Below are 27,423 nucleotides of genomic sequence, written 5' to 3'. Positions count from 1 at the left end.
GTGAGAGCCTGTCTCCAAAAAAAAAAAAAAAAATTGAAAAGCACTTCATGAGACACAATAAGAAAGGACAAGGAAGCCCTCTATATATTGATATGGACCAATCTCCAAGACATATTAAATTGGAAAAAGCCTGGTGTGGAACAGCATATAAATGTGCTGTATTTATGTGTGTTATTAAAAAAATGAGGAGGCTATAGATATATTTGTATATCAGTAAGGATTTGAAGAATTGTAAACATTGATTGCCTGGATGTCCAAGGAGTGGCAAGGAGACTTTTTACTATATACCACTTTGTACTTTTTATTTTAACGATATGAATGTATTACCTGTCTAAGAGAAAAGAAAGCCACTCTATTAGGGTAGTGCATCTCAAAGCACGATGGGTTGACCATGGGGATACTGAGATGGTTCTTTCATGGGCTGAGATCTGATTCTAAAAATATAAGTCCTTTCTTTCACAAAGATTTATCTTTACATATGATAAAAGGTAATTACTAAGCTAGACATTAAAGGATGCCAAAATAGACATAAACTAAAACTAGCGTGTTAATAGGATCTGCGGACCCTAATTCAGACTCTGCTGAGGAAATCTGAGTGCTATGCAATGTTTAGCAACAATGCAGAGTTTCTACCCCTAGGCATACAAGCCAATAGCAGGAAGTTCCTCAGTTAGGGAATTCATCCATTAAAGAGTTACCAACTTCCTAATATGTGCCAGATGCTGTGCTAAGCACTAGGGATAAAGCAATTTACAAAAGAACTAAAATCTTTGCCCTGATGGGGGTAGTCTTCTGGTGGGTGGAAACAGACAATAAACAAGATAAATATGTAAAATATATACTGTATTTCAATAATCCTACAATGCACATTCTCCCCCCATTTTCTGAAGCCTGAAATTCAGATCTTTTGGCAATTTTTTTTTTCCTTCTCTAAGGTACACTTAATAGCATAGTAGATCTCATGAACTATGGCAACATAGTGTATATGGGAGAATAATGTATCAGATTCATTAAGGGCTACAAGGAAAATAAGCAGAGCAGAGAAAAAAGGAGTATGAGGAGGTTGCAACTTAGGGTGTCAGGAAAGATCTATGTAACATTTGAGCTGACTTAAAGAAGGTGAAGAGTGACCCTTACCTTTATGTGGATGGAGAAGCAAGCATCCCAAATACAGGAAACAACAATTGCAAACGGCATAAAGAGGGGAGAAAGTCTCACACCAAGGAAGCCAGGCAGTGTGGCTGGAGAGGAGTAAGTGGGATGGAATGAAGCAAAGGAGAGGAGATAAGGGAGGTAAGGGCCAGGTTATGTATGGACTTGCAGGCCACATTTCTACTTAGTGCATAATCATTGTCTTGTGTCTAGAAAGGTAGGATAATGTATTACATAAGAGCGCGAGCTTTGGAGCCAGATTGCCAATTTATGCCCCAGCCGTGCCACTTCCTAGCTTATATGATATTGGTCAAGTTACTCTCTTGACCTGTTTCCCCATCTGCAAAATAAGGCTAATAACCTACCCACCTTATAGGATTGTTGTGAGAATTAAGCAAATTATTTTATATAAAGAACCTTGAACAAACCCTGGCAAATGAAAGCACTATGTGTCTGATACGGTTACTGATTAGTCACGGATTTTCAGTGCTGCTTCCTATAAACTGAAATCATCGATTAATTTTGCTATACATTGTTTGGTTAATTAATATAATGCCTAATTGTATCACCAATGTTTGTGGACACTGATTTTCCAGCAACCAGTCTTTTTTTTTTTTTTTTTTGAGACGGGCTCTGTCGCCCAGGCTGGAGTGCCCTGGCGCGATCTCGGCTCACTGCAAGCTCCGCCTCCTGGGTTCACTCCATTCTCCTGCCTCAGCCTCCAGAGTAGCTGGGACCACAGGCGCCCGCCACCATACCCAGCTAATTTTTTGTATTTTTTTAGAAAAGACGGGGTTTCACCGTGTTAGCCAGGATGGTCTCGATTTCCTGACCTCGTGATCCGCCCGCCTCGGCCTCCCAAAGTGATGGGATTACAGGCATGGGCGTGAGCCACCATGCCTGGCCTTTTTTTCTTTTTTTTTTTTTTGAGATGGAGTTTCACTCTTCTTGCCCAGGCTGGAGTGCAAGGGCGCAATCTCTGCTCACTGCAAACCTCCACCTCCTGGGTTCAAGCAATTCTCCTGCCTCAGCCTCCCCAGTAGCTGGGATTACAGGCAAGCACCACCATGCCCAACTAATTTTGTATTTTTAGTAGACATGGGGTTTCTCCATGTTGGTCAGGCTGGTCTGGACTCCCAACCTCAGATGATCCTCCCGCCTCAGCCTCCCAAAGTGCTGGGATTACAGGTGTGAGCCACCTCGCCCAGCCTCAACTAGTCTTTTTTTTTTTTTTTTTTTTTTTTGAGACAGGGTCTCACTCCATCGTCACAGCTGGAGTGCACTGGCACAATCATGACTCACTGCAGCCTCGATCTCCCAGGCTCAAGAGATCCTCCTATACCCTCCCAAGTAAGTGGGACTACTGGCTGGGAATACAGGCGCGTGCCACCATGCTCAGCTAACATTTTATTTTTTGTAGAGACGGGGTTTTGCCACATTGCCCAGGCTGGTGTCGAACTCCTGAGCTTAAGTGATCCTCCCACCTTGGCCTCCCAAAGTGCTGGGATTACAGGTGTGAGTCATGTCTTTAAAAACCTATATACGATACTGAAGGGGCTTATAACCTAGCAAAATAATAAATAAATAAATAACTATCTACGATAGATTTCAAATACAAATGATCATTTATAGTTATCCTCCCAAGCAGGCATAGACAACATTCTACTCACTACCACCCCAACTAAAAAACAATCTTATGCAATTATATTTCGTTGTTTTTGCTGAGTTTTCCACTAGAAAGTAAGAAAGGATAGAAATAGTGGGCCACTGAAAAAAGCGATTTGAAAAACTGAATTTCAAACCAATGAATTTTGTTTGTTGATCTACTGTCAGGTTTGGTTTAGAAAAAGAAGAATCATTCTTACTTTTGATTATGTGTATTTTAATGATTCATGGGACTCTCATCCTGAATGTTTAGATTTATGAAAGCCAGACGTATAACAGTGAAAGTCAGGCCATCACAATTTTTTCATGTTTTCTCTTCCTTTATTAACTCAGGTAGTTCCTGAGCATCTACCATATTAAAGGAATTATACTAGATGATTAAAGGGTGCAAACAGTAATACAACACAGTCCCTGACTTTTCTCACTCTACAAAATCAGTAGAAGTGGATTAATATGTAACTCTTCCTCTAAAATAAGGAGTCCCATCTCATGGTTGTTCTCTAGTGACAATGCCTCTGGGATCCCACCTTCAACACCTTTGCACCCAACTGTCCATCACTCCTGTGCAGGGGATGCTGCTAGGGAAGAAAACAGGTCAAATGCAGGGAAAACTCATAGTAAGCTGTTACTACTATATTCACTAAAGTATAGTAACCTACTTTACTCACTGAAGTACAGTAACCTACTGTACCCACCAAAGTTTAAAACAAAACAGGACATTTGACAAGGCTGGTGCCTTTAAACAACTTTGCTAAAATGTCAAGGCACTCTTTTTAATTATTAAATAAGAGGAGTAATAGACATTTGTGGCCCACTCCATCTATAAGCCTCATTCCTGATGATGGGGTAGAGTGAGGTTCAGGGAGAAGGTGAAGTGAGGTTTAGGGAGGGGTGAAGCTTAGGGGCTTAAGTGAAGCTCTTTGCATGCATTTCTTAGTAATAAAAATGCTGAGTAATTTACTACTTTTTTAGGCTGCAACAAAATGCTCCCATGGAAAATGTCTAAGGCAAAATGTCAAGTGTGTAGTTTTAAAGCAGAGGACAACGCTTAGTGCACAGTATTTTTGGCAGTATGACCCCACCATTCTCCAAGTTGCCCAGGCTTAAAACGCTGGCCCTAGGAAACACATTGCCTATGATGTGTTCCCTACAGTTTCACTTTACAGATTTAAAAAAGGGAACCTCCTCATTAGTATAATATTCATATATTCTTTCAATGATTTATTCATTTATCCATCAATATCAGCTTTTATGAGACAGTGGTAAGCAACAGAGATATAAAATGAATAAAATAGTCCTGCCCTTAACAGTTTGGTTTAGCAAGCATTTGTTGAATGTACACCATATACAGTATTAATAACTGCAAAGTGCTAACATATAGATACGTACCTAGATTTTAGGGAAAGCTTTCAAGAATGATGCCAGAGTTGAGTCTTAAGGAATAGCAGGAGTTTGCTTGAGGAAGAGAAGGGAGGGGAAGGGCATATCCAGGTCTGAGAAAAATGCCCAGAGTATGTGGGGGAGGCAGGAGCTGAAAAAGTAGGCAGGAACCAGATCATAACAGGCCTGTATGACAAACTAAAGAGTTTGGACTTTATTCTGGAAAAAATGGGGAACTGGAGGATTTTAAGAGGACTGACATGAACAGATGTTTTGTTGTTGTTAGTCTCACCCAAGGATGGACTAGAGATTGGACTGGAAGGAAGCCAGGGCTGAATGCAGACAAACTAGTTAGGAGGCTGTTGCTGTAATCTCAACGAGAAATGAGAAGAACATAATCTATGTCACAGGCATCGAGGATGGAGAGCAGAGGACCTATTTGAGAAATATTCTATAAACAGAAATGATAGGACATGACTATTGATTGGACACGTGTGGGTGGAAAGCCAGAGTCTAAGATTCTTCCCAGCTTCCTGTCTAGCTTAGGCAATTATTTGGACAGTGGTACTACTGAGCACGGCACGCACACAGTAGAAGGAGCATATTGACTTTTTTCTTTAAGGGAGGCAGGGGTAGATGACGAGTTCAATTTTAAATGCTGAATCTGAGACCCGTGGGGAATCCAAGGGGAGAGATGCATGAGTCAGTTAGCTAACTAGACCTGTGCTTTTTAGCCTCAAGAAATTTACAAGACAATTCCATAAGCGTGTGTACTGACAACCTCACTGCCAAAGGAACAGGCATATCAATTAGAGAAAATAACATTTTTTCATGTTAAAAAAAAAAGGAAAACACAGGGGTTGAGAGTTAATAACAAAACATTATGTTACTCGCCGAACTGACACAGCAGAACAATGTATTTCTCTAGCAAGCTAAATGTAGGGTTTGGTGGGTTTCCTCCTGATGACACTTGAAAATAGAGGTGTACCTGGTGTTTAGATCTAGGAATTCCTTTCAGCAGGTTTGAAGAGAAAGAGCTGAGAAATGCGCCCTCCAGTGGCAGTGGAATGAGGGGTGTCTAGTAACCCTTTTTACCACCAAACAAAGCCCTGTAAATAAATGCAATTTACCGGGATCAGAAGCCACAACGCTGGTACTAGTAAACCGTCAAACCAAGCGAATCCTCCCAGGGGCCAGGAACCCTTACCTGTCACGTCGGCCGAAGCAAAAATTTCACTTTCGACTCAACAAAATAAGACCTCAGATTTGATAGCTTGCAGTAAGTCCCGCTTGGCAACAATTAAACACCCTGCAAGTCGAAACCCGTAGTCTAATCAAATCCTCTCCAGCCTGCAGGGCCGGGCTTCGACCACGTGGGTGGCTGCGGCCAGCAAGATCAATCCGCGAAGGGCGGGAGGAGGCGTGCCTCTGCGGCGGGAGGCGGGGCCTGTGAAGTGGGTGGGGCCTCCGTGGAACCTAGCTAAGAGGTTCCTTTCGCCTCCGCTCCCCTTTTGCCTTCAACCTTCGGGCCGCCACGTAATGCCACGTCCCCGCGCATGCGCATCTTGGCCGCCGGTGGCGGCTGTTTCCGGGCTTAGGGGGCTGGAGTGGCCGCCGAGTTGGAGGCGGTGGTGGCAGCAGTAGGAGAGTGTAGAGTGCGGGATTGGGGGCCAGGCCCTGCGGAGGGCTGGGGAAGTTGTCTTCGTTTTTTTTTTCCGGAGGGGCCGGTAAACCTGGTGGCTGAACGGCAAGATGAATTTCCTCCGCGGGGTAATGGGGGGTCAGAGTGCCGGACCCCAGCACACAGAAGCCGAGACGGTGAGAGGAGCAGCGGGTCTGGGACTTGGGAAGGGGTCCGGGCAGGGACGGGGACGGAGCACTGGGAGACCCGAAGGTCACCTCCAGCGTCCCACCATGGAGGGGGATCCACATGCCACCTCCCCCTTTGCCCTCCTTCCGCTCCTGAAATCCCAGTTATTCACTGACGCCCCCAGCTCCCTCCCCGTTGCTGCGGCTCGGCCGCCCTAACGGCAGCCGCGCCCCACAGCTCTGTAGGCCCCGAAGCTCGGGCTAGGAGAGTGGTCCGCAGGTGGTACCGCCCGGGAAAGGACGGTTCCGGGGCCGAGCTGGCCCGAACTGCCTCCCACGCCCCTCGGGGCCTTGGGCCCCTCCCTCCCTCTTTCCCTTTCGCCTGTGTCTGCACTGGCCGAGAGGAGCCTGAAGTCCTGCTCCCTCCCTTGCAGTCTGAAACTGGGGGTTGGGGAAGACTACGAGAAGGTTTAAAACCCAGCTGTTGGTGAGAGCATGTGGCTAAGAATAAAACGATATTCTTTGAAGCACAAATCCACCTGCTCCTGTCCCATCAACTGGAAGAGCGGTCGTTCTGCCTGGTGTTATTTGTTCAGATCCCGCTTTTCGGGCTCACCCAAATATATATCATTTGGCAAATGCTACCTTGGACGTAGTGGGGATCTTTCGCGCTCAAACCTCTTTGGGGACACATCCACCGCTTTCTGCCTGAACTCGTAATGACAAGATTTGCAGCGTTATTTAAAAAAAGAAAAAAAAAAACAAAGTTTAGCCACTGAAAACGGTATTTAATAGTTGCTTAGATTCTAGGTTTAGAATATACTTATTTTGAAGTTTGGTTAGTGTTTAATGGAACCGAGAGTGTATGCCTTTTTGAAATACACTTTTTATTTGAGAAGAATTTTAGATCTACATTAAAGTGACCAAGTAGAACACTTTAATGGCCAACTTTGTTAATGGGATCCTGAGGGATAATATAGTAGCTTTCATTTGTCAGGCTCTTACCTTGTGCTAGGTACTGTGCTGAGCTCTTTATATTCCACATTCTGCTTTCATCGTTAACTACCCTGCAAGATAGGTATTCTCACTTTAAAAGTCAAAAAATGAGGCTAAGAGAGGTGAAGTAGGCCGGACGTGGGGCTCACGCCTCTAATCTTAGCACTTTTGGGAGGCTGAGGCCGGCGGTCACCTGAGGTCGGGAGTTCGAGACCAGCCTGACCAACATGGAGAAACCCCGTCTCTACTAAAAATACAAAATTAGCCGGCCATGGTCGCACATGCCTGTAATCCCAGCTACTCGGGAGGCTGAGGCAGGAGAATTGGTTCAACTCGGGAGGCGGAGGTTGCGCGCCATTGCACTCCAGCTTGGGCAACAAGAGCGAAACTGTCTCAAAAAAAAAAAAAAATAGAGAGGTGAAGTAACTTGACTAATGTCATACTGCTAGTAATAGAGCCAGGATTCAACCAAGAGGTACCTTACTTCAAAGCCTACACTTTATTGCTCATGCTTATATTTCAATACTTTTTGAGAACTTTAGATAATATTATTAAAATTAACTGCAGCTAGTTGCAGTGACACAGGCCTATAATCCCAACTAAAGGGATGCTAAGCCAGGAGGATCGCTTGAGCCCAGAAGTTTGAGACTAGCCTGGGCAACATGAAAAGACTCCATCTCAAAAAATAATTAACTGCACAGGTCTGGTTAGAATTGTTTAAAGCGTAAGATGAAAGCTGGTATATCTGTTTCTTTCATTTGAAAATCACTCTTCTGTCTCTCACTGTCATACACAACACATGCACACATTTGGCTTCACTTACCCATTCCCACTTGGCAACAAGGCAGTCTGAGCTACCCTACTAGAAGATCATGTTCTGTCTGGATTAACATGGTCATACCATAATCACAGCCCACCACTTGTTTATCTGATATTTGTGTTTGTGGCATCAGGTTATGAAATATGGTTTATTACAGCCTGCTTTGTGGAATTAGACCTTGATTTGAATCCTGGCTTTCCACCCCTCATTGGATTGGATATGTAAGAGATAGCTAATACCCTCTAAGTAAAATGAAGAAAATGCCTGCTCTTCAGGATTTAATGAAGATTAAGTGAAATAAGTAGAAAGAGCCTGGCACTTAGTAGATATATAATAAGGGATAATTTTTACTATGTGTGGGTTGAACGAAGAATACCCTTTCCTGTTTTTGTTGTTATTGGCCTTGTCACAGTGACTTCTGTAGAAAAGATGGAATGGAATTCAGAGTGTATAGGATTTTAAAGCTAGAAAGTCCCAGATAGAGGCTCTTCATTTTATAGGCACAGAGCGCTAGAGCAGCTTGCACAATGTTGAAGAGTTGGAGCTAGAACATTTTGATCTTGCCACTGTGGATGGAACAACATCGTTTTTATATCACAATTTCAAAATCAAGCTTGAGTATCACTTGTGTATGTTGTATGCATATACTGAAAGGGTCCTTTCTTGTTCTTGCCTAACTTTGAGTATGTACATTCAAAATTGGAAAAGTAATTTGTCTTCTATTTTTTTCTTTTTAATCACCTCCCCAATAAAGTAATTTGCGTTCTGAAAATAATTATTCTGAGGTACAGTATGAATAAAACTTGTTTCACTATTTCATTCCACCAGGAAGTACAACAGGTAAAAGGGGTCATGGATTACTAATTTAGAAGTATTTATAGAGCATCAGTGGAGTGTATATACAATATTAGATGTTTTAATTGGTGATTTAGTCTGGCCAGGATATTTGAGTTACTAGAGCTTGGAACCCCTAGCTTCTATATTATCATTTATTATTTTGTAGTTTTTTCCATTTCTGCAAAATTAAATTTTTTTCATTGTGGCTTTCCATCTTTCTTGCTTTTTCTAACATCTTTTTCCAATGGAAGGCTTCTTTTCTTTGTCTGAATTCGACCTGTTATTTAAATTCATCATCAGTGCCTTCCCTAGTCTGTACTTTCCCCCACCACATTTCAGATACTTTTTCCTTTCTGAGATACCTTTACATTTTAACTACAGTGTGCATATATCTTATTCCTTCTAGACTCTTAAAGTGTCTTTAGGGCAGGGTTCATAATGTATTTTAATCTTTGTTTTTCCACAGTAGTAGATACCCAGTAAGTACTTGTGAAATAAATGAATTATAGTTTTATTTGAAAGAAATCACAGATCCGTAATCGTAGCAACTTACACATTACTAGGTACTAAAACAATACTTTATAAAGACTAGAAATTGAAGTTCTCAAATGAAGTTCATTGTGTCAAGCTTTTTACTTAAGGGATTTTTCATATTTACTAAATGCTTCGACTGCTTTTTTTTTTTTTCTTATTGAATTTACATATCTTTTAATTGTGTGAGAGTTATGTGATCGATTGTATAGTATCTAACTTTTCACACTCTTAATTAAGGGTAACTTTGCACTGATACTAAGATGTTCTTCAGGCAAGGGGCTCACGCCTGTAATCCCAGCACTTTGGGAGGCCAAGGCAAGTGGAGCACTTGAGGTCAGGAGTTTGAGACCAGCCTGGCCAACATAGTGAAACCCTGTTTCTACTAAAAATACAAAAATTAGCTGGACGTGATGGCACATGCCTGTAATCCCAGCTACTCGGGAGGCAGAGGCAGGAGAATCGAGGCAGAGGTTGGCAGTGAGCAACCAGTGAGTGGTTGAGATTGCGCCATTGCATTCCAGCTTGAGTGAGAGAGCAAGACTGTCTCGAAAAGAAAGATGTTCTTCAGAACCTGTCAAGTAGTAAATATTTTATCATAGGATAGTCAATTCTATAAAGTATTGGATATTTTAAATCCAGAATTTCATCCACATTAAACTTTTTCTGTTTTAGAGTCATGTACTTTTAAATTTTCATTTCTCTTTTTTACTTGACACTGATTTCTGGTGATTGAAGCCTCTTTAGCCTTAACACAGTTTGCTGGGTGCAACTTAACATTATCAGAGTAAAAATTCTATTCGTGCTTTTGTTTTTTAGTTTTCTCTTTTTCCCTAACCACTAGACCACCAGGAACTTCATGCTTTTGAATGCTTACGTGTGCTTAGTTTTATATCTGCCTTCCGTCTAGCACCTTTTTTTGGGTGGTGGGGGGACGGAGTCTTGCTCTGTCGCCGAGGCTGGAGTGCAGTGACATAATCTCGGCTAACTGCAACCTTCGCCTCCTGGATTCAAGCAATTCTCCTGGCTCAGTCTCCTGAGTAGCTGGGACTACAGGCGCACGCCACCACGCCTGGCTAATTTTTTTGTATTTTAGTAGAGACGGGGTTTCACTGTGATGCCCAGGCTGGTCTTGAACTCCTGAGCTCAGGCAGTCTGCCCACCTCAGCCTCTCAAAGTGCTAGGATTACAGGCATGAGCCACTGCACCCGGCCCCCAACTTGTACCTTTTTTAAAGCTAGTTTCTTATAAATTCCAAGCAAATGTTAACTACATTTGATGATGAATCAGAGGCATTTTCTGTTCTCAGGTTGGACCCCGAGACATGAAAGTTGCTAATGTCCATAAAAAGTATACAGAATTAGACCATTGTTACGGGGTCTCTTTCCAGATCGAACTTTCATCAACTGTCTCAGAAAGCAAGAGGGCTAGCAATATAAACACAGCCATACTTTCTTTCAATAAAAATTGTTATCAAAGAGTGTGGACTTAAATTTAGACATAGTTTTCATTTAGTCAAGCACATTTTATACCATGTTACTATAAATGTGTAGTCTGAAATTCCTATTTGGGTTGATGTATTCTATATTAATAACCAGGTCAATGTCATAACTGGAATGTGTTTTCTCTCTTGGCCTGTTTTGCAATAACAATGTTGGAGAGAACTGTAATGATGATTTGTGTTTTGGTCACATATATATCCAAGCACTCTTTTTAAGTAGGGCCTATTGAATACTACATGGCTTTTTGGAAGGTTAATTATGTAGATTATATAGGGTTGATTTAAAAGCTAGAATCATTTAAATTTTACATGCCCTAGCGTTACCAAGGTGTGCTTCAAAAAATTTGAATGGATGTCCATGAAAAAAATTTTGTCAGCAAAGAAGTGTGTGCAATGACCAAAAACAAAGCAAAAACCTGTAATATTTATGCAAGGTTTTGTAAGCAGGCACTGTGTTATAGTTTCAGATATTTTTAAAATGTAGATAAAAAGTAAGCTGTGTTTGCCAAATTTATCTGACCAGACCTTTTTGTTTCCTCCAGGGAACTTTGTTTTCTATTATTTTGAGAAGCATACTTGGGGAAAAATCGTCCAAGAGGATATATAATTCTGATGCCTTTTTCTTTATTTTCCTTTATTTCATTAAAAACATTACTCTTTAATCTAATTAGGAAAGAATATTATAATTCCTTATATACATTTATTGATAGCAGATACTGTTCCTCTTTTTTTATGTATTTACCTTTTATTATTAATATTACTGCTTTGTACTCTGCTTTTTGTCTGTTGTAGGTATAATAAAGTCAGGCTTATTATGTTTATACCTCAGGCGGAAGTGCCATAAACATTTTTTGTGTCAAAAGTTATTTACCATTAATTTGAAAACTTTTTTTTTTTTAAGAGACAAGGTCACAATATGTTGCCCAGGCTGGTCTTGAACGCCTAGCCTCAAACAATCCTCCTGTCAGCTTCCCAAAGTGCTGGGATTACATGAAAACTTCTGTGATGTTAGATTTTGAGATGCTAGCATTTGTAATAGGTTATTTGGTAGACATGTTTCATTATGACCCCTTGCTTAAAAGGATGTCCTTTTGAAGAGCATAGTTCATTTATTGGAGAGAGCATGGAGAATAAATGAAGCAGTATATTACTTGGCTGACTTAAGGTAATTTTAATGGAAATGGATTCATTGGATTTGTCTACAAAGAGACTTCTGTTTGATTTTTTTAGTGTTCCCACATCTCTTTATAGATTATAATAACTTAGGTCATATGAAGATAAGATTCACTTTTGCTTTTTTAATAAAGCCTTCTCAGTAACAGAGTTAAATTTAAAACAAATTTCTGGGTCAGGCGTGGTGGCTCACGCCTGTAATCCCAGCACTTCGGTAGGCCAAGGCGGGTGGATCACCTGAGATCAGGAGTTCGAGACCAGCCTGGCCAACATGGTGAAACCCTATCTCTGCAAAAAAATACAAAAATTAGCTGGACATGGTGGTAGGTGCCTGTAATCCCAACTTACTAGGGAGGCTGAGGCAGAGAATCACTTAAACCCAGGAGGTGGAGGTTACAGTGAGCCAAGATTGCACCACTGCACTCTAGCCTGGGCAGTGGAGTGAGACTCCATCTCAAAAAAAAATTTTTTTTTTGACTCTTTTTTTGTAATCTAAAACAGTAATATTTTAATTTAAAACATAAGTGAATTGACTATTAGCATGAATTATTTGTCTTACAGTAAATAGTCATAGTTGGGGACATTCTGTTTTAGGAAGGTACAACTATGTTCTAAACTTCATCAAGGTAAGATTATATCATAAAATTAAATCTATATTAGGTGCTTGACAAATATTTGTTAGATAAATGATTGGTTAGAGTTAGCATTTTAATTGCCATTCCTATTCTTTATTTTTTCCTGTCAGTTAAGTAGTTACTGAATACTTAAAGAATTGTGAAAAAATACTGCAAGCTGTATTACTCTAGTATCCTTTAATTTTTTTGCTTTTATATTAAATTTTTATAAATTATTAACATACATTAGTATTGTTTCATATGTAAATGTGTTTATTTATGAAAATAAACATTTCTCTAAACACTTTTTCCCCCTAACTTTAAAGTTTTAGAAGGTTACATGTGCAGGTTGTTATATGGGTAAATTGCCTGTTGCTAAGGTTTGATGTATAGCCATCACCCAGGTAGTGAGGATGGTACCTGATGGGTAGTTTCTTAACTCTCGCCCCCTCTCCCACCTTCTCCCCATTGTTGTCCCCAGTGTTGACTGCTCCCTTCTTTAGGTCCATGCTTACTCATTGTTTAGCTCCCACTTGTAAGTGAGGAAATGCAGTATTTGGTTTTCTGTTCCTGCATTAATTTGCTTAGGATAATGCTGCATCTATGTTGCTGCAAAGGGCATGATTTTGTTCTTTTTTATGGTGACATAGTATTCCATAGTATATATGTACTGCATTTCCTTTATGCAGTCCACCATTGATGGACACCTAGGTTGACTCCACATCTTTGCAGTTGTGAATAGTGCTCCAGTGAACATGCAAGTGCATATGGCTTTTTGACAGAATGATTCATTTTTCTTTATTTTCCTTTATTTCATTAAATACATTATAATTGAAATGACTGTTAGCATGAATTATTTTAGTCTTACAACAAATAGTCGTAGTTACTGGACGCAGTCACTCAAGCATGTAATTCCAGCACTTTGGCAGGCTGAGGCGGGCAGATCACAAGGTCAGGAGATCGAGACCATCCTGGCCAACATGTTGAAATCCCATCTCTACTAAAAATACAAAAATTAGCTGGGCATGGTGGTGCCTATGCCTGTAATCCCAGCTACTCAGGAAGCTGAGGCAGGAGAATTGCTTGGACCAGGGAATTGGAGGTTGCAGTGAGCCGAGATCGCGCCACTGCACTCCAGCCTGGGCAACAGAGTGAGACACTGCCTCAAAAAAGAATAATTAAAAAAAATAAAATTAAGTCTGTATTGGCTGCATGACAGATATTCGGTGAAAAAATGCAGTAGTGGGACTGCTGGGTCGAGTGGTAGTTCTGTTTTAAGTTCTTTGAGAAATCTCCCAACTGCTCTCTATAGTGACTTAACTAAAATTACATTCCCACCAACAGTATATAGCATTCCCTTTTCTCTACAACCTGTCCAACATCTGTTCTTTTTTTTTTTTTTTTGTCTTTAATAATAGTCATTCTGACTGGTGGGAGATGGTATCTCATTGTGGTTTTGACTTGCATTTCTCAGATGATTAGTGATGTGGAACATTTTCCCGTATATTTCTTGCCTATGTATATGTCTGCTTTGGAGAAGAGAAGTGTCTGTTCATGTCCTTTGCCTATTTTTCAATGGAGTTTTTGGTTTTTGCATGTTGAATTAAGTTCCTTACAGATTCTGAATATTAGACCTTTGTCAGATGCATGGTTTGCACATGTTTTCTCCTAGGCTATAAGTTGTCTGTTTACTCTGTTGATAGTTTCTTTTGCTGTGCAGACGCTCTTTAGTATAATTAGGTCCCACTTGTCAATTTTTTTGTTGCAATTGCTTTTGGGCACTTAGTCATAAATTCGTTGCCAAGGCCAATGTCCGGAATGATATCTCCCAGGTTTTCTAGGATTTTTTTTTTTTTTTTTTTTTTTTGGGTAGGAGTCTCGCCCTGTCACCCAGGCTGGAGTGACTGCAATGGTGTGATCTTGGCTCACTGCATCCTCCGACTCCCAGCTTCAAGCAATTCTCCTGTCTCAGCCTCCCAAGTAGCTGGGACTACAGATGCACACCACCACGCCCAGCTAATTTTTGTATTTTTAGTAGAGGCAGGGTTTCACCATGTTGGTCAGGATGGTCTCGATCTCCTGACCTCGTGATCCTCCCACCTTGACCTCCCAAAGTGTTGGGATTACAGGCATGAGCCACCATGCCCAGCCTCTTCTCGGCTTTTTATAGTTTTAGGTCTTATATTTATGTCTCTAATCCATCTTAAGTTAATTTTTGTATATGGTAAAATGTAGGGGCCCAGTTTCATTCTTCTGCATAAGGCTATCCAGTTATCCCAGCACCATTTATCGGATAAGTAGTCCTTTCTCCAATGCTTGTTATTGTCAATTTTGTCAAAGATCAGATGGTTGTAGGTGTGTGGCTTTAGTTTTGGGTTCTCTATCCTGTTCCATTGCTTTGTGTCTGTAATATACTGTTTTGGTTAGTATAGCCTTGTAGTATAGTTTGAAGTGGAGTAGTGTGATTTTTCCAGCTTTGTTATTTTTGCTTAGGATTGCTTTGACTGTTCAGGCTCTTTTGGTTCCATATGAATTTTAGAATAGTTTGTTCTAATTCTGTGAAAAATTACATTGGTAGTTTGATAGGAATAGCGTTGAATCTGTAGGTGCTTTGGACAGTATGGCTTTGTTTGTTTGTTTGTTTTTGAATCGGAGCCTTGCTCTGTTGCCTAGGCTGGAGTGCGGTGGTGTGATCTCAACTCACTGCAACCTCTGCTTCCCGGGTTCAAGTGATTCTCCTGCCTCAGCCTCCCAAGTAGCTGGAATTACAGGCGCCCACCACCGCACCCAGCTAATTTTTGTATTTTTTTGTTTTGTTTTTTTGAGATGGAGTCTTGCCCTGTCGCCCAGGCTGGAGTGCGGTGGCGCCATCTGGGCTCACTGCAAGCTCCGCCTCCTGGGTTCACGCCATTCTCCTGCCTCAGCCTCCAGAGTAGCTGGGACTACAGGCACCTGTCACCACGCCCGGCTAATTTTTTGTATTTTTTAGTAGACACGGGGTTTCACTGTGTTAGCCAGGATGGTCTCGATCTCCTGACCTGGTGATTTGCCTGCCTCGGCCTCCCAAAGTGCTGGGATTACACCCTGTATTTTTAGTAGAAACGGGGTTTCATCATGTTGGCCAGGCTGGTTTCAAACCCCTTACCTCAGGTGATCCACCCGCCTCGGCCTCCCAAAGTGCTGGGATTACAGACATGAGCCACCGTGCCCGGCCCCATTTTAACATTATTGATTCTTTGATCCATGAGCATGCGATGTTTTTCCAGTTTGTTATCACCTATTACTTCTTTCAGCAATGTTTTATAGTTCTCTTTGTAGAGACCTCCTTGGTTAGATGTATTCCAAGGTTTTGGTGTGTGTGTCTGTGTGTCTGTCTAGGGTAAATGGGATTGCATTCTTGATTTGGTTCTCAGCTTGAACATTATTGATGTATAGAAATGCTACTGATTTTTGTACATTGATTTTGTATCCTGAAACATTACTGAAGTCGTTTATCAGCTCTAGGTGCCTTTTAGTGGAATCTGTTGGGTTTTCTAGATTTAGAATCGTATTATTAGCAAAGAGATAATTTGTCGTTTTTTCCTATTCGGATGCCTTTTATTTCTTTCTCTTGCCTGATTGCTCTGACTAGGACTTCCTCCTTTATATTTTAAGTGTACTTTCACCATCCTAGTTCTGTGCTGTCTTCTTTTTAATCTTTTGATAGTTTTTCTTTTTTTTGGAAACAGAGTCTCACTCTGTTGAACAGGCTGGAGTGCAGTGGTGTGATCACAGCTCACTTCAGCCTCAACCTCCTATACTCAAGCAACCTTCCCACCTCAGCCTCCTAAGTAGCTGGGACTACAGGTACAAGACACCACGCTTGGCTGATTTTTAATTTTCTTGTAGAGACAGGATCTTGCTATGTTGCCCAGGCTGGTCTTGAATTCCTGGACTCAAGTGATCCTCTCAAAGTGCTGGGATTGCAGCCATGAGCCCTTGTACCCAGCCAGTAGTTTTTCATTTTCACATTCCTCATCTCAATTTTTTCTTTCCTAGTCACTCCTGTTTCCATTGTGTCTCTTTTGGTCGTTTTTGTGTAGCAGTGAATGTAAATAAATAGCCCTAATGGCTAGCAGAAAATGTTTTTTTTAATTGACTGTAATTCTGAGTATGCCCAATATACCAGTTGTTAAATAGATTATTTGTCCTTTTCATGTTTCGCTTGGTAAGTGAAATTGTGAACATTATGTAGCAGTTATCATTTTTTGATTTTACAAAATGGCAGACAAAATGAGTAAAGTTTAAGTTCTCTTTACTCCTGTCTCCAATTTCAGTTCTCTTTGCAGAGATACTAGTTTGGCATAAATCCTTCCAGACCTTTATACGTAATCATGCCTCTGTGTAATATAGAATTATATATTTGTATTAGCATATTTATTATTTTTTACATAAATGGTATACTGTTTATTGTGTTCTACAGCTTACCTTTTTGGTTTTTTTTTGAGACGAAATCTCAGTCTGTTGCCAGGCTGGTGCGATTCCAGCTCACTGCAACCTCTATCTCCTGGTTCAAGCAGTTCTCTGCCTTGGCCTCCCGAGTAGCTGGGATTACAGGCCCAACTAATTCTTGTATTTTTAGTAGAGATGGGTTTTCACCATGTTGCCCCGGCTGGTCTCGAACTCCTGACCTCATGTGATCCACCCACCTCGGCCTACCAAAGTGCTGGGACTACAGGCGTGGGCCACCACGCCTGGCCAGCTTGCCTTTTTCATTGATGTGTTTGGAGATCTTTCCATGTTAAAGTATACAGAGGTACTTTAAAATACCAGATTTTCAGTTCCTTTTGTTAATTACACTACAGTCTCTTCTAATAGACTGTAAAAGCTTCTTGATAATAGAATCCATGTCTTAATCATTATGTTTCTCAGAGCACCTAATACCTAGTTAGCATAATATAAATTAGTCAAACTTCTGTCTCTTTTTTCTACTATCATTCCTTTCTGGTCCTTCTAAATAAAACAGTGGACTAAATTGTACTCAAATATGTTTCTTTTTCCGCTTTTTTTGTTAATATATAGTATTCTGTTGTTTAACACAAGGGTCACAAATTGGGGAGTCCAGTTGGGGAGCTTGAATGTGGTCAGGTCATAGAGAAGGCAGAGGTTTGGGATGATACTCGAGCCTGCATATCCTGATGTGAGGATGTGGCTAGTGCTCAAATCCAGCCAGTTGTTGCCTCATGAAATGGTGGCCCAGAAAACCAATTTAATGTAGTGGGATAGCATTCAGCCTACTTGGCTGAATGCTATCCCACTACTAACTTCATAAATGTGGACAAGGTACTTAGTGTGCCTCTGTTTCCTCATCTCTAAAATATAAATAGTAATAGTGCCCGTCTTACTTTTTTTGTGAAGATTAAATGAATTTCAAAATGTAAAAAAAAATTAGGACAGAGTTAGCACATAGTAATTGGCATAGATACCACATTTTACCAACTTTGAGGTACACATTAGCATTTAAACCTCTTTGAAATCAGGATACATCTTGTAATTATAATTGGGGGTATTTCTTTTTTCTTCGTGATTCATTAAAAAGATGTGGGGGGGGTCTTAAAATTGATGGCTTCTTCAGTTGTACAAAATAAGAGTGTTAGCTACCACCATTAGCTGTCAGGCTGATGTTTTTCAAGAAAAGATGTAAATTTGAAGCCAAGCTCTGTGTTGCATGAGTGTAGTCCCAGCTACTTGTTAGGCTGAGGTGGGAAAATTGCTTGAGCCCAGGAGTTCAAGGATGCAGTGAGCTATGAATAGTGCCACTGCACTCCAGCCTGTACAGCAGAGCAAGAAGATCCTGACTCTAAAAAAAGAACAGTAAAGAAAACATAGAGATCTGAACTTTTAAATGCTGGCTTAAAATTTGTTTTAAATACTGTATGAATCAAATAGATTTTTCAAATAATATAGTAAATATAATACACTATTATTATTATTGTTATTTTAAGTCAGAATATTGCTCTATCGCCGAGGCTAGAGTGCAGTGGCATGATCTCGGCTCACTGCAACCTCCGCCTCCCAGGTTCAAGCGATTCTCCTGCCTCAGCCTCCTGAGTAGCTGGGATCGCGAGCATGTGCCACCACACCCAGCTAATTTTTTATTTTTGTATTTTTAGTGGAGACAGAGTTTCACCATGTTGGCAAAGCTGGTCTCAAACTCCTGACCTCATGATCTGCCTGCCTCGGCCTCCCAGAGTGCTGGGATTACAGGCATGAGTCATTGTGCCCGGCTAATGCACTATTATTTTTTTTAATTCTATAAAATTAAGTTGGGGGCCGGGCACAGTAAGTCATGCCTGTAATCCCAGCACTTTGGGAGGCCAAGGCCAGTGGATCACCCGAGGTCAGGAGTACAAGACCAGCCTGGCCAACATGGTAAAACCCTGTCTCTACTAATAATATAAAAATTAGCTGGGCATGGTGGCACCTGCATGTAAGCCCAGCTACTTGGGAGGCTGAGGCAGGAGGATTCCTGGAACCTAGGAAGTGGAAGTTGCAGTGAGCCAAGATGGCTCCACTGCACTGCAGCCTGGACGACAGAGTGAGACTTCATCTCAAAAAAGAAAAAAAAGAAAATTAAGTTTTTTTGTTTGTTTGTTTTGAGACAGGGTCTCAGTCTGTCTTGCAGGTTGGAGTGCAGTGGCGTAAACATGGGTTACAGTGGCCTCAACCTCCTGGCTTTAAGTGACCCTCCCATGTCAGCCTCCTGAGTAGTTGTGACCACCGGCGTACAACACAATGCTTGGCTGATTTTTTCAACATTTTTATGGAGATAGAGGTCTCGCCATGTTGCCCAGGCTGTTCTTGAACTCCTGGGCTCAAGCAGTCTTGCTGACTTAGCTCCCCAAAGTGTTGGGATTATAGGTGAGAGCTGCTGTGCCAGGCCATTTTTTTTTTTTTTTTTTTTAATCCTTTAAGTTCTGTCGGACCTGACTGGCCAAGTGTTGTTTTGTTTTTGTTTTTGTTTTGTTTTTTGTTTTGTTTTTTGAAGTCTCGCCCTATTGCCCAGGCTAGCGTGCAGTGGCGCAAACTGGGCTCACAGCAACCTCCACCTTCCAGGTTCAAGTGATTCTCCTGCCTCAGCCTCCCAAGTAGCTGGGATTACAGGTGCCCACCACCATGCCCAGCTAATTTTTTGTATCTTTAGTAGAGACAGGGTTTCACCAGGTTCGCCAGGCTGGTCTCGAACTCCTGACCTCGTAATCTGCCTGCCTCGACCTCCCAAAGTGCTGAGATTACAGGCGTGAGCCACTGCGCCCGGCCAAGTTTTTTTAAAGTGTTATAAATTTTGAGCTTTAAGTAACCTTAGATTTATTTTACTTTATCTTTCCATTTTGCAGATAATGAATTTTACTTGAAAAGATTATATTTAAGGACAGTCCATCCTCATTATTTGTCAGTTTCTTATTTGCAAATTCACCTACTCACTAAAATAATTTGTATCACACAAATCAGTACTTGGAGCACTTTATGGTTATTTGTAGATGGTACAGAGCAGTGAAAAATTTGATTCTCCCAACATAAACATCTCCAACTGAGGTCAAAGAAGGTGATGCTTTGCCTTCTTGTTTCAGTTCTCATACTGTAAATGTGTCCTTTCATGGTCTGTTTAGTGTTACGCTTTTTGCATTTTTGTATTTTTTCTTTTTTTTTTTTGAGACAGAGTCTGACCCTGTCACCCAGGGTGGAGTGCAGTGGAGTGATCTCGGCTCACTGCAACCTCTTCCTCCGCCTCCCGAGTTTGAGTGATTCTTCTGCCTCAGCCTCCTGAGTAGCTGGATTTACAGTCGTGCTCCATAACACTTGGCTAATTTTTGTATTTTTAGTAGAAATGGAATTTCACCATGTTGGCCAGGCTGGTCTCAAACTCCTGACCTCAAGTGATCCATCCACGTCAGCTTCCCAAAGTGCTGGGATTACAGGTGTGAGCCACCATGCCCCAGCCTCATCTTTGATTTGTTTTGTTTGGGATTTCCCTATTAAAAATAGACCCTGTGTAGTGTTGTCTAGTGTTCCTAAGCACAAGAAGGCTGTGATGTTTCTTACAGAGATGATATGTGTATTAGGTAGGCATCACTGAGGCCTGAGTTATAGTGCTGTTGGCCATGAAATCAATATTAATGGTCAAGGATATGTATTAAATAAGATGTCTTTGGCCACATGCAGTAGCTCACACCCGTAATCCTAACACTTTGGGAGACTGAGGCAGGAGAACCACTTGAGCTCACTAGTTCAAGATCAGCCTGGGCAACATAGTGACACCTCATCTCTAAAAAAATTTTTAAAAAGTGTCTTTAAGCAGAAATACACATAAAAGGTTTTATATTGATCACTTGATGAAAATGTGATCAGAGGCTTGCAGCAAACTAACCCTGTATTTTCTCCAGGAGCAATAGGTTTTGTTTTTAGAGACAGGGTCTCTGTTTCCCAGTCTGGAGTTCAGTGGCACGACTATCTATGGCTCACTGCAGTCTCAAACTGCTGGGCTCAAGCGATCCTCCTGCGTCAGCCTCCTGAGTAGCTAGGACTACAGGTACTCGCCACCATGCCTAATTAATTTTTAAATTTCTTATAAAGACAGGGTCTAGCTGTGTTGCCCAGGCTGATCACAAATTCCTGGCCTCAAGCAATCCTCCTCTTCGGCCTCCCAAAGCTCTGAGATTACAGATGTGAGCTACTGCACGTGGCCTAGGAGCAGTGGTTTAGTATTCACTAATTCAGTGTTCATGGTAACTTTATAAAACATAGCTACTGCAAATAGCAACAAACAGTTGTATTTTAAAGCAGACGAATAGTAAGTCAATCAGGTGGTATTTTAGAGTAGGTAATAAAAGCAAGATCTATTATGGAAATTTCTTTAATCTTTTTCTCTTTATTGAAGCAATAGGGAAATATGCTTGTTGTAAATAATCCAAATCAGTGTATAGTCTAAAATTGCCTCTTTCTCCCTTCACAATCTTACTTCACATCACTCGAAGTAATCTGTTTGGTGTACATCCTTCCAGAGTGTTCTCTTTTTTATTTACCAATATATATATTTACACAAATGAGTTTGTTTTAAAAAATCTGTAACTGTGATAGTTCTTGGTAGTTCAGTGTTGGGGCTAAATTCTGAGAAATGCATCATTAGGCAGTTTTGTTGTGCAAATGTCCTAGAGTGTACTTAAAGCAAACCTGGATATTATAGCCTACTACTCACCTAAGCTGTATGGTGTAGCCTATTGCTTCTGGGCCATAAACCTGTACAGCACGTTACTGTAATGAATACTGTAGGCAATTATAATGTAATAGTAAATATTTGTATATGTATGCATCTAAACATAGAAAAGGTACAGTAAAAATGTGGCATAAAAGATAGTAAATAGTATGCCTGTATAGGTCACTTAATCATGAATAGAGCTTGCAGGACTGGAAGTTGCTCTGGATGTCAAGTGAGTGGTGAATGAATGTGAAGACCAAGGACATTATATAAAGTACACTTTATAAACACTATACACTTAAGGCTACACTAAATTCATTTAAAAAATTTTTTTTTAATCTTATTTTGCCATCTTCCTGTCCCCTTCCCCTTGCTGTAGTTTGAGTTGTTAAAGGCGCCTAATCGCCAGCAGCTTCAAGTTCTAGGCCAGGGGATGGAGAAAGAGGAATGAAGAACAAATAGCTTCCTTTAGGGACATGAACTTAAAGATACTCACAACTCATTGGCCAGAATGTATTACAGTTTCTGTCCATACCTAGCTGCAAGGAAGGCCTGAAAATAGTGTGTACGTGGACAGCCATGTGCCCAGCTAAAGCACAGAGACATGTAATAACTGAAAGGTAGAAGGATAGAATGGACAATGTGGCACAATTATACTGCACTGAGTTGGTTTTTCAAGTGGGAAATAAATGGAATAATAGTTTTGAGATCTACAATTTCTTAATAGAAAGTAAGCATACTTGTGTACAGAATTTTTGTTTGGTAAATATCAACGGAAAAATACAGACTTGTGTATAGACTAAAATATGACTAGGTCTTTGTAGGGTTTGGAACGTAAGTAATATGTTTTCCTTTCATTTGGCTTCATTTGTCTGTAAAGAGTAGCAAACATACCACTTTCTTATAGAGAGATCACTTTTTCAGAAACATCAACCATCTGGAATATTGTTGAGAGATAATAAGGCCTCAAGGTAGCAAAAGTAAAAGTTGCATAGTCTGTGTTCTCAGTCTTGATTTCAAGCTTGAGTAATTTTGGGGTATAGATGTATTACTATTGAACTTAATTAGTACCTTGCTTAGTAGCAAATTTAAATCTGCAATATTTGAGTGGTCCATTAGAGGCATAAGTGATGGAAATGATAGCCAAAAGCCTGATAGGATAAAATAGTAATACAAGGAAGAATAATACAAAGAAATCATAAGCTTGATAATAATAAAATTTGCTAACATTTATTGAAGATTCATAGGTGCCAGGTATTATATAAAGCCTTTTATATGTATTCTTTCATTTAATATCTAAGACATCCTCTATATCATATAGAGGAGGATTTAGGTTTATATGCTAAGAAAGCTCATAATTACATTCTTCTTTATGAAGACAGAGAAGCATGTAACTAATTTCAGATTACCATCAGAAATCACTAAAATGAAAAGACCATTTTGGTGCTTGACAGAGGTATCTGAAAGAGCTCAGTCTAATGGTGCTAGGTAAATAAGTTGTTCTTTTAAAAATTATTGCTGTATTTTAAGACAGGGTCTTACTGTGTCATCCAGGCTGAAGTATAGTGACGCATCCATAACCACAGCTCACTGTAGCCTCAAACTTCTGGGTTCAAGCAGTTCTCCCGCCTCAGCCTCTGGAGTAGCTAGGACTACAAACATACCACCACACCCACTTAATTTTTTAATTTTCTATAGAGATGGGATCTCACTATGTTGCCCGGGCTGAGCTTGAGTTCCTAGCCTCAAGCAGTCCTCCCACTTCAGTATCCCAAAGGGTTGGGATTACAGATGTAAGCCGTCATGCCCAGCCATAAGTTGTTCTTATATTCACCTTTGACTTTTAAAGGTTTGGAATATGGCTGACTGATTTGGGTTTAGTTATTTTAAGTCACTAGTAGAAAAGTTTTCATTAAAATCCCCAATTGAGATTTACTTTACTTAACATTAAAACTCAACATATTTTATTTAAGAATAAAAGTGATTCATCCATGTATTTTTAAAAACCACACCAAATTTAAAAGATAAAAAGTATGTTTATGTTCTCAAAAATAGTCTTGATACATATTTACCCCAACTCAAGAATGATGAATTTCATTTTTACATGTAAAAACAATACACTTTAAAATAGTTATTAACTTTAATATTTTTAGGGTATATTTTGCAACTACCAAAAAAATTAGTTATTTGCTTATTAATCAGAGCCCATTGAAGCAGATAAGGAAATTCATGAGGAAAACTTTTTTTATTTAGCAGTTCAAATCTTGGATATTCTTATTTTTTTTCACATTATTTTAAATCAGCCATCATTGCCAGAGATACTAGGCATTTAAAAGTATTTTAAAAGGCAAAGTTTTTATGTTTTAGAAGGTCTCTCCTAGTGTATTTTAATAGTGCCTATATATGTATATGAGTGTTCGAATATATATAAATTAAACATTATCGTTTTGATTCATAGATATATAAAGTGACTGGCCCCACAGTGTCTCATACCTGTAATCCCAGCACTTTGGGAGACTGGGTAAGGAGGATGGCTTGAGACCAGGAGTTCAAGACCAGTCTGGGCAACATAGTGAGACCCCCTATCTCTACAAAAAAAAAAAAAATTAGCTGGGCACAGTGGCTTGTGCCTATAGTCCCAGCTACTCTGGAGGCTGAGGTGGGAGGATGGCTTGAAGCCAGGAGTTTGAGTTTACAGTGAGGCACAGTCATGTCACTGTACTCCAGCCTGGGTGACAGAGTGAGATGCTGCCTCTAAAAAATAAAATATATAAAGCTTAAAAACTCAAATAGAGATCAGGCACAGTGGCTCACGCCTGTAATCCTAGCACTTGGGGAGGCCAGAGTTGGTGGATCACTTGAGACCAGGAGTTCAACACCAGCCTGGCCAACAAGGTGAAACCCTATCTCTACTAAAAATACAAAACTAGCCCAGCGTGGTGGCACACACCGGTAATCCCAGCTGCTTGGGAGGCTGAGGCTGAGAATCACTTGAACCCAGGAGGCAGAGGTTGCAGTGAGCCAAGATCGCACCACTGCACTCCAGCCTGGGCGACAGAGCAAAATCGTGTCTCCAAAGATTAAAAAAAATAAAACCCTCAAATAGACCAGTTTTCTTACTCTGAATAAAAAGTGCTGATTTCTACATTTAAAAATGTACAATTACAAAATTATTTTCTCCTCCTTTCTCATATTGTCTCATGAACTACTACTAATCATTTCATTCACTACTTATACCTTAATTTTTTTTTTTTTTGAGGTGATTATCATTATTATTGTTATTTGAGATAGGGTCTCTGTCACCCAGGCTGGAGTGCAATGGCACAGTCATTGCAAGGCTCATTGCAGCCTTGAACTCCTGGGCTCAAGCAATCCTTCCACCTTAGTCTCCCAAGTACCTGGGACTATACGCACACACTACCATGCCCAGATAATTATTTATTTGGTAGAGATGGGGGTCTCACTATGTGATCTGGCTGGTCTTGAACTCCTGGCCTCAAGCAGTCTTCACACCTCAGCTTCCCAAAGTGCTGGGATTACAGGCATGAGCCACTATGCCCAGCCACCCTCCAGTATTTCTTTTTCTTTTTTTTTTTTTTTACAGGCTGGAGTACAGTGGTGCTATTTTGGCTCACTGCAACCTCCACCTCCTAGGCTCAAGCAATTCTTGTGCCTCAGCCTCCTGAATAGCTGAGACTACAGGCGTGCACCACCATGCCTGGCTAGTTTTTTGTAGTTTTAGTAGACAGGGGGTTTTGCCACATTGCCTAGGCTGGTCTTGAATTCCTGAGCTCAGGCAATCCACCCCTCTCAGCCTCTCAAAGTGCTGGGATTACAGGTGTGAGCCACTGCACCCAGCCATCCTCCAGTATTTCTAAAGCTAAGTTTCTCTACCAGTATCGAACAGCTTTTATATTTCTGCATTTAGCAAGTAATGATTGAAGAGCATCCAGACATGGAAATTTATATTTTGAGACAAGTACCTCTATACACCAACCAAAGGTAAGATTGAGGCTAGATTCCAGCCCCGCATGGTACTAGGACTAAGAACCTCAAGGTAGATAATCCCAGATCTAGAACCAGTACACAAGGTTAGGAGATCGAGACCATCCTGGCTAACACGGTGAAACCCCGTCTCTACTAAAAAAAAAAAAAAACTAGCCGGGCGAGGTGGCGGGCGCCTGTAGTCCCAGCTACTCGGGAGGCTGAGGCAGGAGAATGGCGTAAACCCGGGAGGCGGAGCTTGCAGTGAGCTGAGATCTGGCCACTGCACTCCAGCCTGGGCGACAGAGCGAGACTCCATCTCAACAAAAAAAAAAAAAAAAAAAAGACTGAGAAGAAGCAGAAAATGCCTGGAAAAAAAAAAATTCCCATTCATACTATCAACTATAAGCTACCTTAAAAAAACGAGCAAAAGATGTATAAGACCTAAGTAAAGGCAATTGCATTCTTGCTTTGGAAAACTATTTTGACCCAAGAAATTCTTTGAGCTGAGAGTAATGAGATTCAAGTTTTTAAGAGATAACTAAGTAGTTTTTCTAAGTGGTTAAAAAAAATATATGTATGTGTATGTGTGTGTATATATGTGTGTGTCTATATGTGTATATGTGTGTGTATATATATATGTGTGTGTATATATATATAGTAAGAAAAGTATCAACCAGTTATTTAAGAAAGAGAAAATTATATTATTTCCAGGAATGATTTTTAAATGTGAACAGTTAGAATGAATAAAGAATGTAAAGCTAGGCTTGGTTATCCTGCTATGTCTGCTGTATGAAGAAATGCAAATCAGCAGTTGTAAAGACTCTTAGAAATCCTGCAGTGCACAAACCGAGTTAATTTCGTATAACCTTGTGTTTCCCACTTGTTCTGTGATCGTAGGGAATCTATTAATATCTTCTGGGACACTAGAAATCTGCAAAACATATTTTGGGAAATGCTATATGTATTTGAACACCATTAATTCAGATATGTAGGGTGCAAACATTTGCATTGCCAAAATCTTAATATACAGAATCTTTAAAGAATGTAATAAACTTATACTTTCCTTTTTTTTTTTTGATGGAGAAACAAGGTCTCACTGTTGCTCAGGCTGGAGTGCATTAGCGTGATCATAGCTCACTCAAACTTCTGAGTTCAAGTGATCCACCTGCCTTAGCCTGCTGAGTAGCTAGGACTGCAGGCTCACACCATCATACCCAGCTAATTTCATTTTTTGTAGAGACATGGTCTCACTATGTTGCCCAGACTGGTCTCAAACTCCTGGCGTTCTTCAATAAGTTAAAATACTTGTTGTTTTATGATAGTCTTGAAAAAAAAAGAAAAGTTAAAATACTAATTGGCTGAGCTAGAAAGGACCCAAGTGTTTTTTAAACTATGTTCATTTTTTTTTTTTTTTGAGACAGAGTCTTGCACTGTTGCCCAGGCTGGAGTGCAGTGGCGTGATCTTGGCTCACTGCAAGCTCCGCCTCCCGGGTTCACCCCTTTCTCCTGCCTCAGCCTCTCGAGTAGCTGGGACTACAGGCACCTGCCACCATGCCCAGATAATTTTTTTTGTATTTTTAATAGAGACGGGGTTTCACCATGTTAGCTAGGATGGTCTCGATCTCCTGACCTCATGATCTGCCCACCTCGGCCTCCCAAAGTGCTAGGATTACAGGCCACCACGCCTGGCCTAAACTATGTTCTTTATCAGATGTTTTCCAAA

At 40.5% G+C, this 27,423-nt stretch overlaps 1 protein-coding gene across 4 annotated transcripts in view; it reads left to right on the top strand.

Annotated features, from left to right (window-relative positions):
* The first annotated feature begins 5,655 nt into the window (after nt 1–5,655).
* The window catches only part of USO1 (USO1 vesicle transport factor), a 90,873-nt gene continuing 69,105 nt past the window's right edge, over nt 5,656–27,423 (top strand). For all 4 annotated transcript variants that reach the window (XM_033214409.1, XM_033214407.1, XM_033214408.1 and 1 more), the window contains exon 1: nt 5,656–6,015. In XM_033214409.1, the coding sequence (XP_033070300.1) occupies nt 5,950–6,015 (66 nt within the window). In that variant the 5' untranslated portion in view covers nt 5,656–5,949. The remainder of the gene's footprint in view (nt 6,016–27,423) is intronic.

The sequence above is a fragment of the Trachypithecus francoisi genome, unplaced genomic scaffold (assembly GCF_009764315.1).
Source record: "Trachypithecus francoisi isolate TF-2019V2 unplaced genomic scaffold, Tfra_2.0 Lachesis_group1, whole genome shotgun sequence".
Taxonomy (NCBI): Eukaryota; Metazoa; Chordata; class Mammalia; order Primates; family Cercopithecidae; genus Trachypithecus; species Trachypithecus francoisi.
The sequence above is the reverse complement of the archived record's forward strand: the minus strand, read 5'-3'. Positions and strand labels throughout refer to the sequence as shown.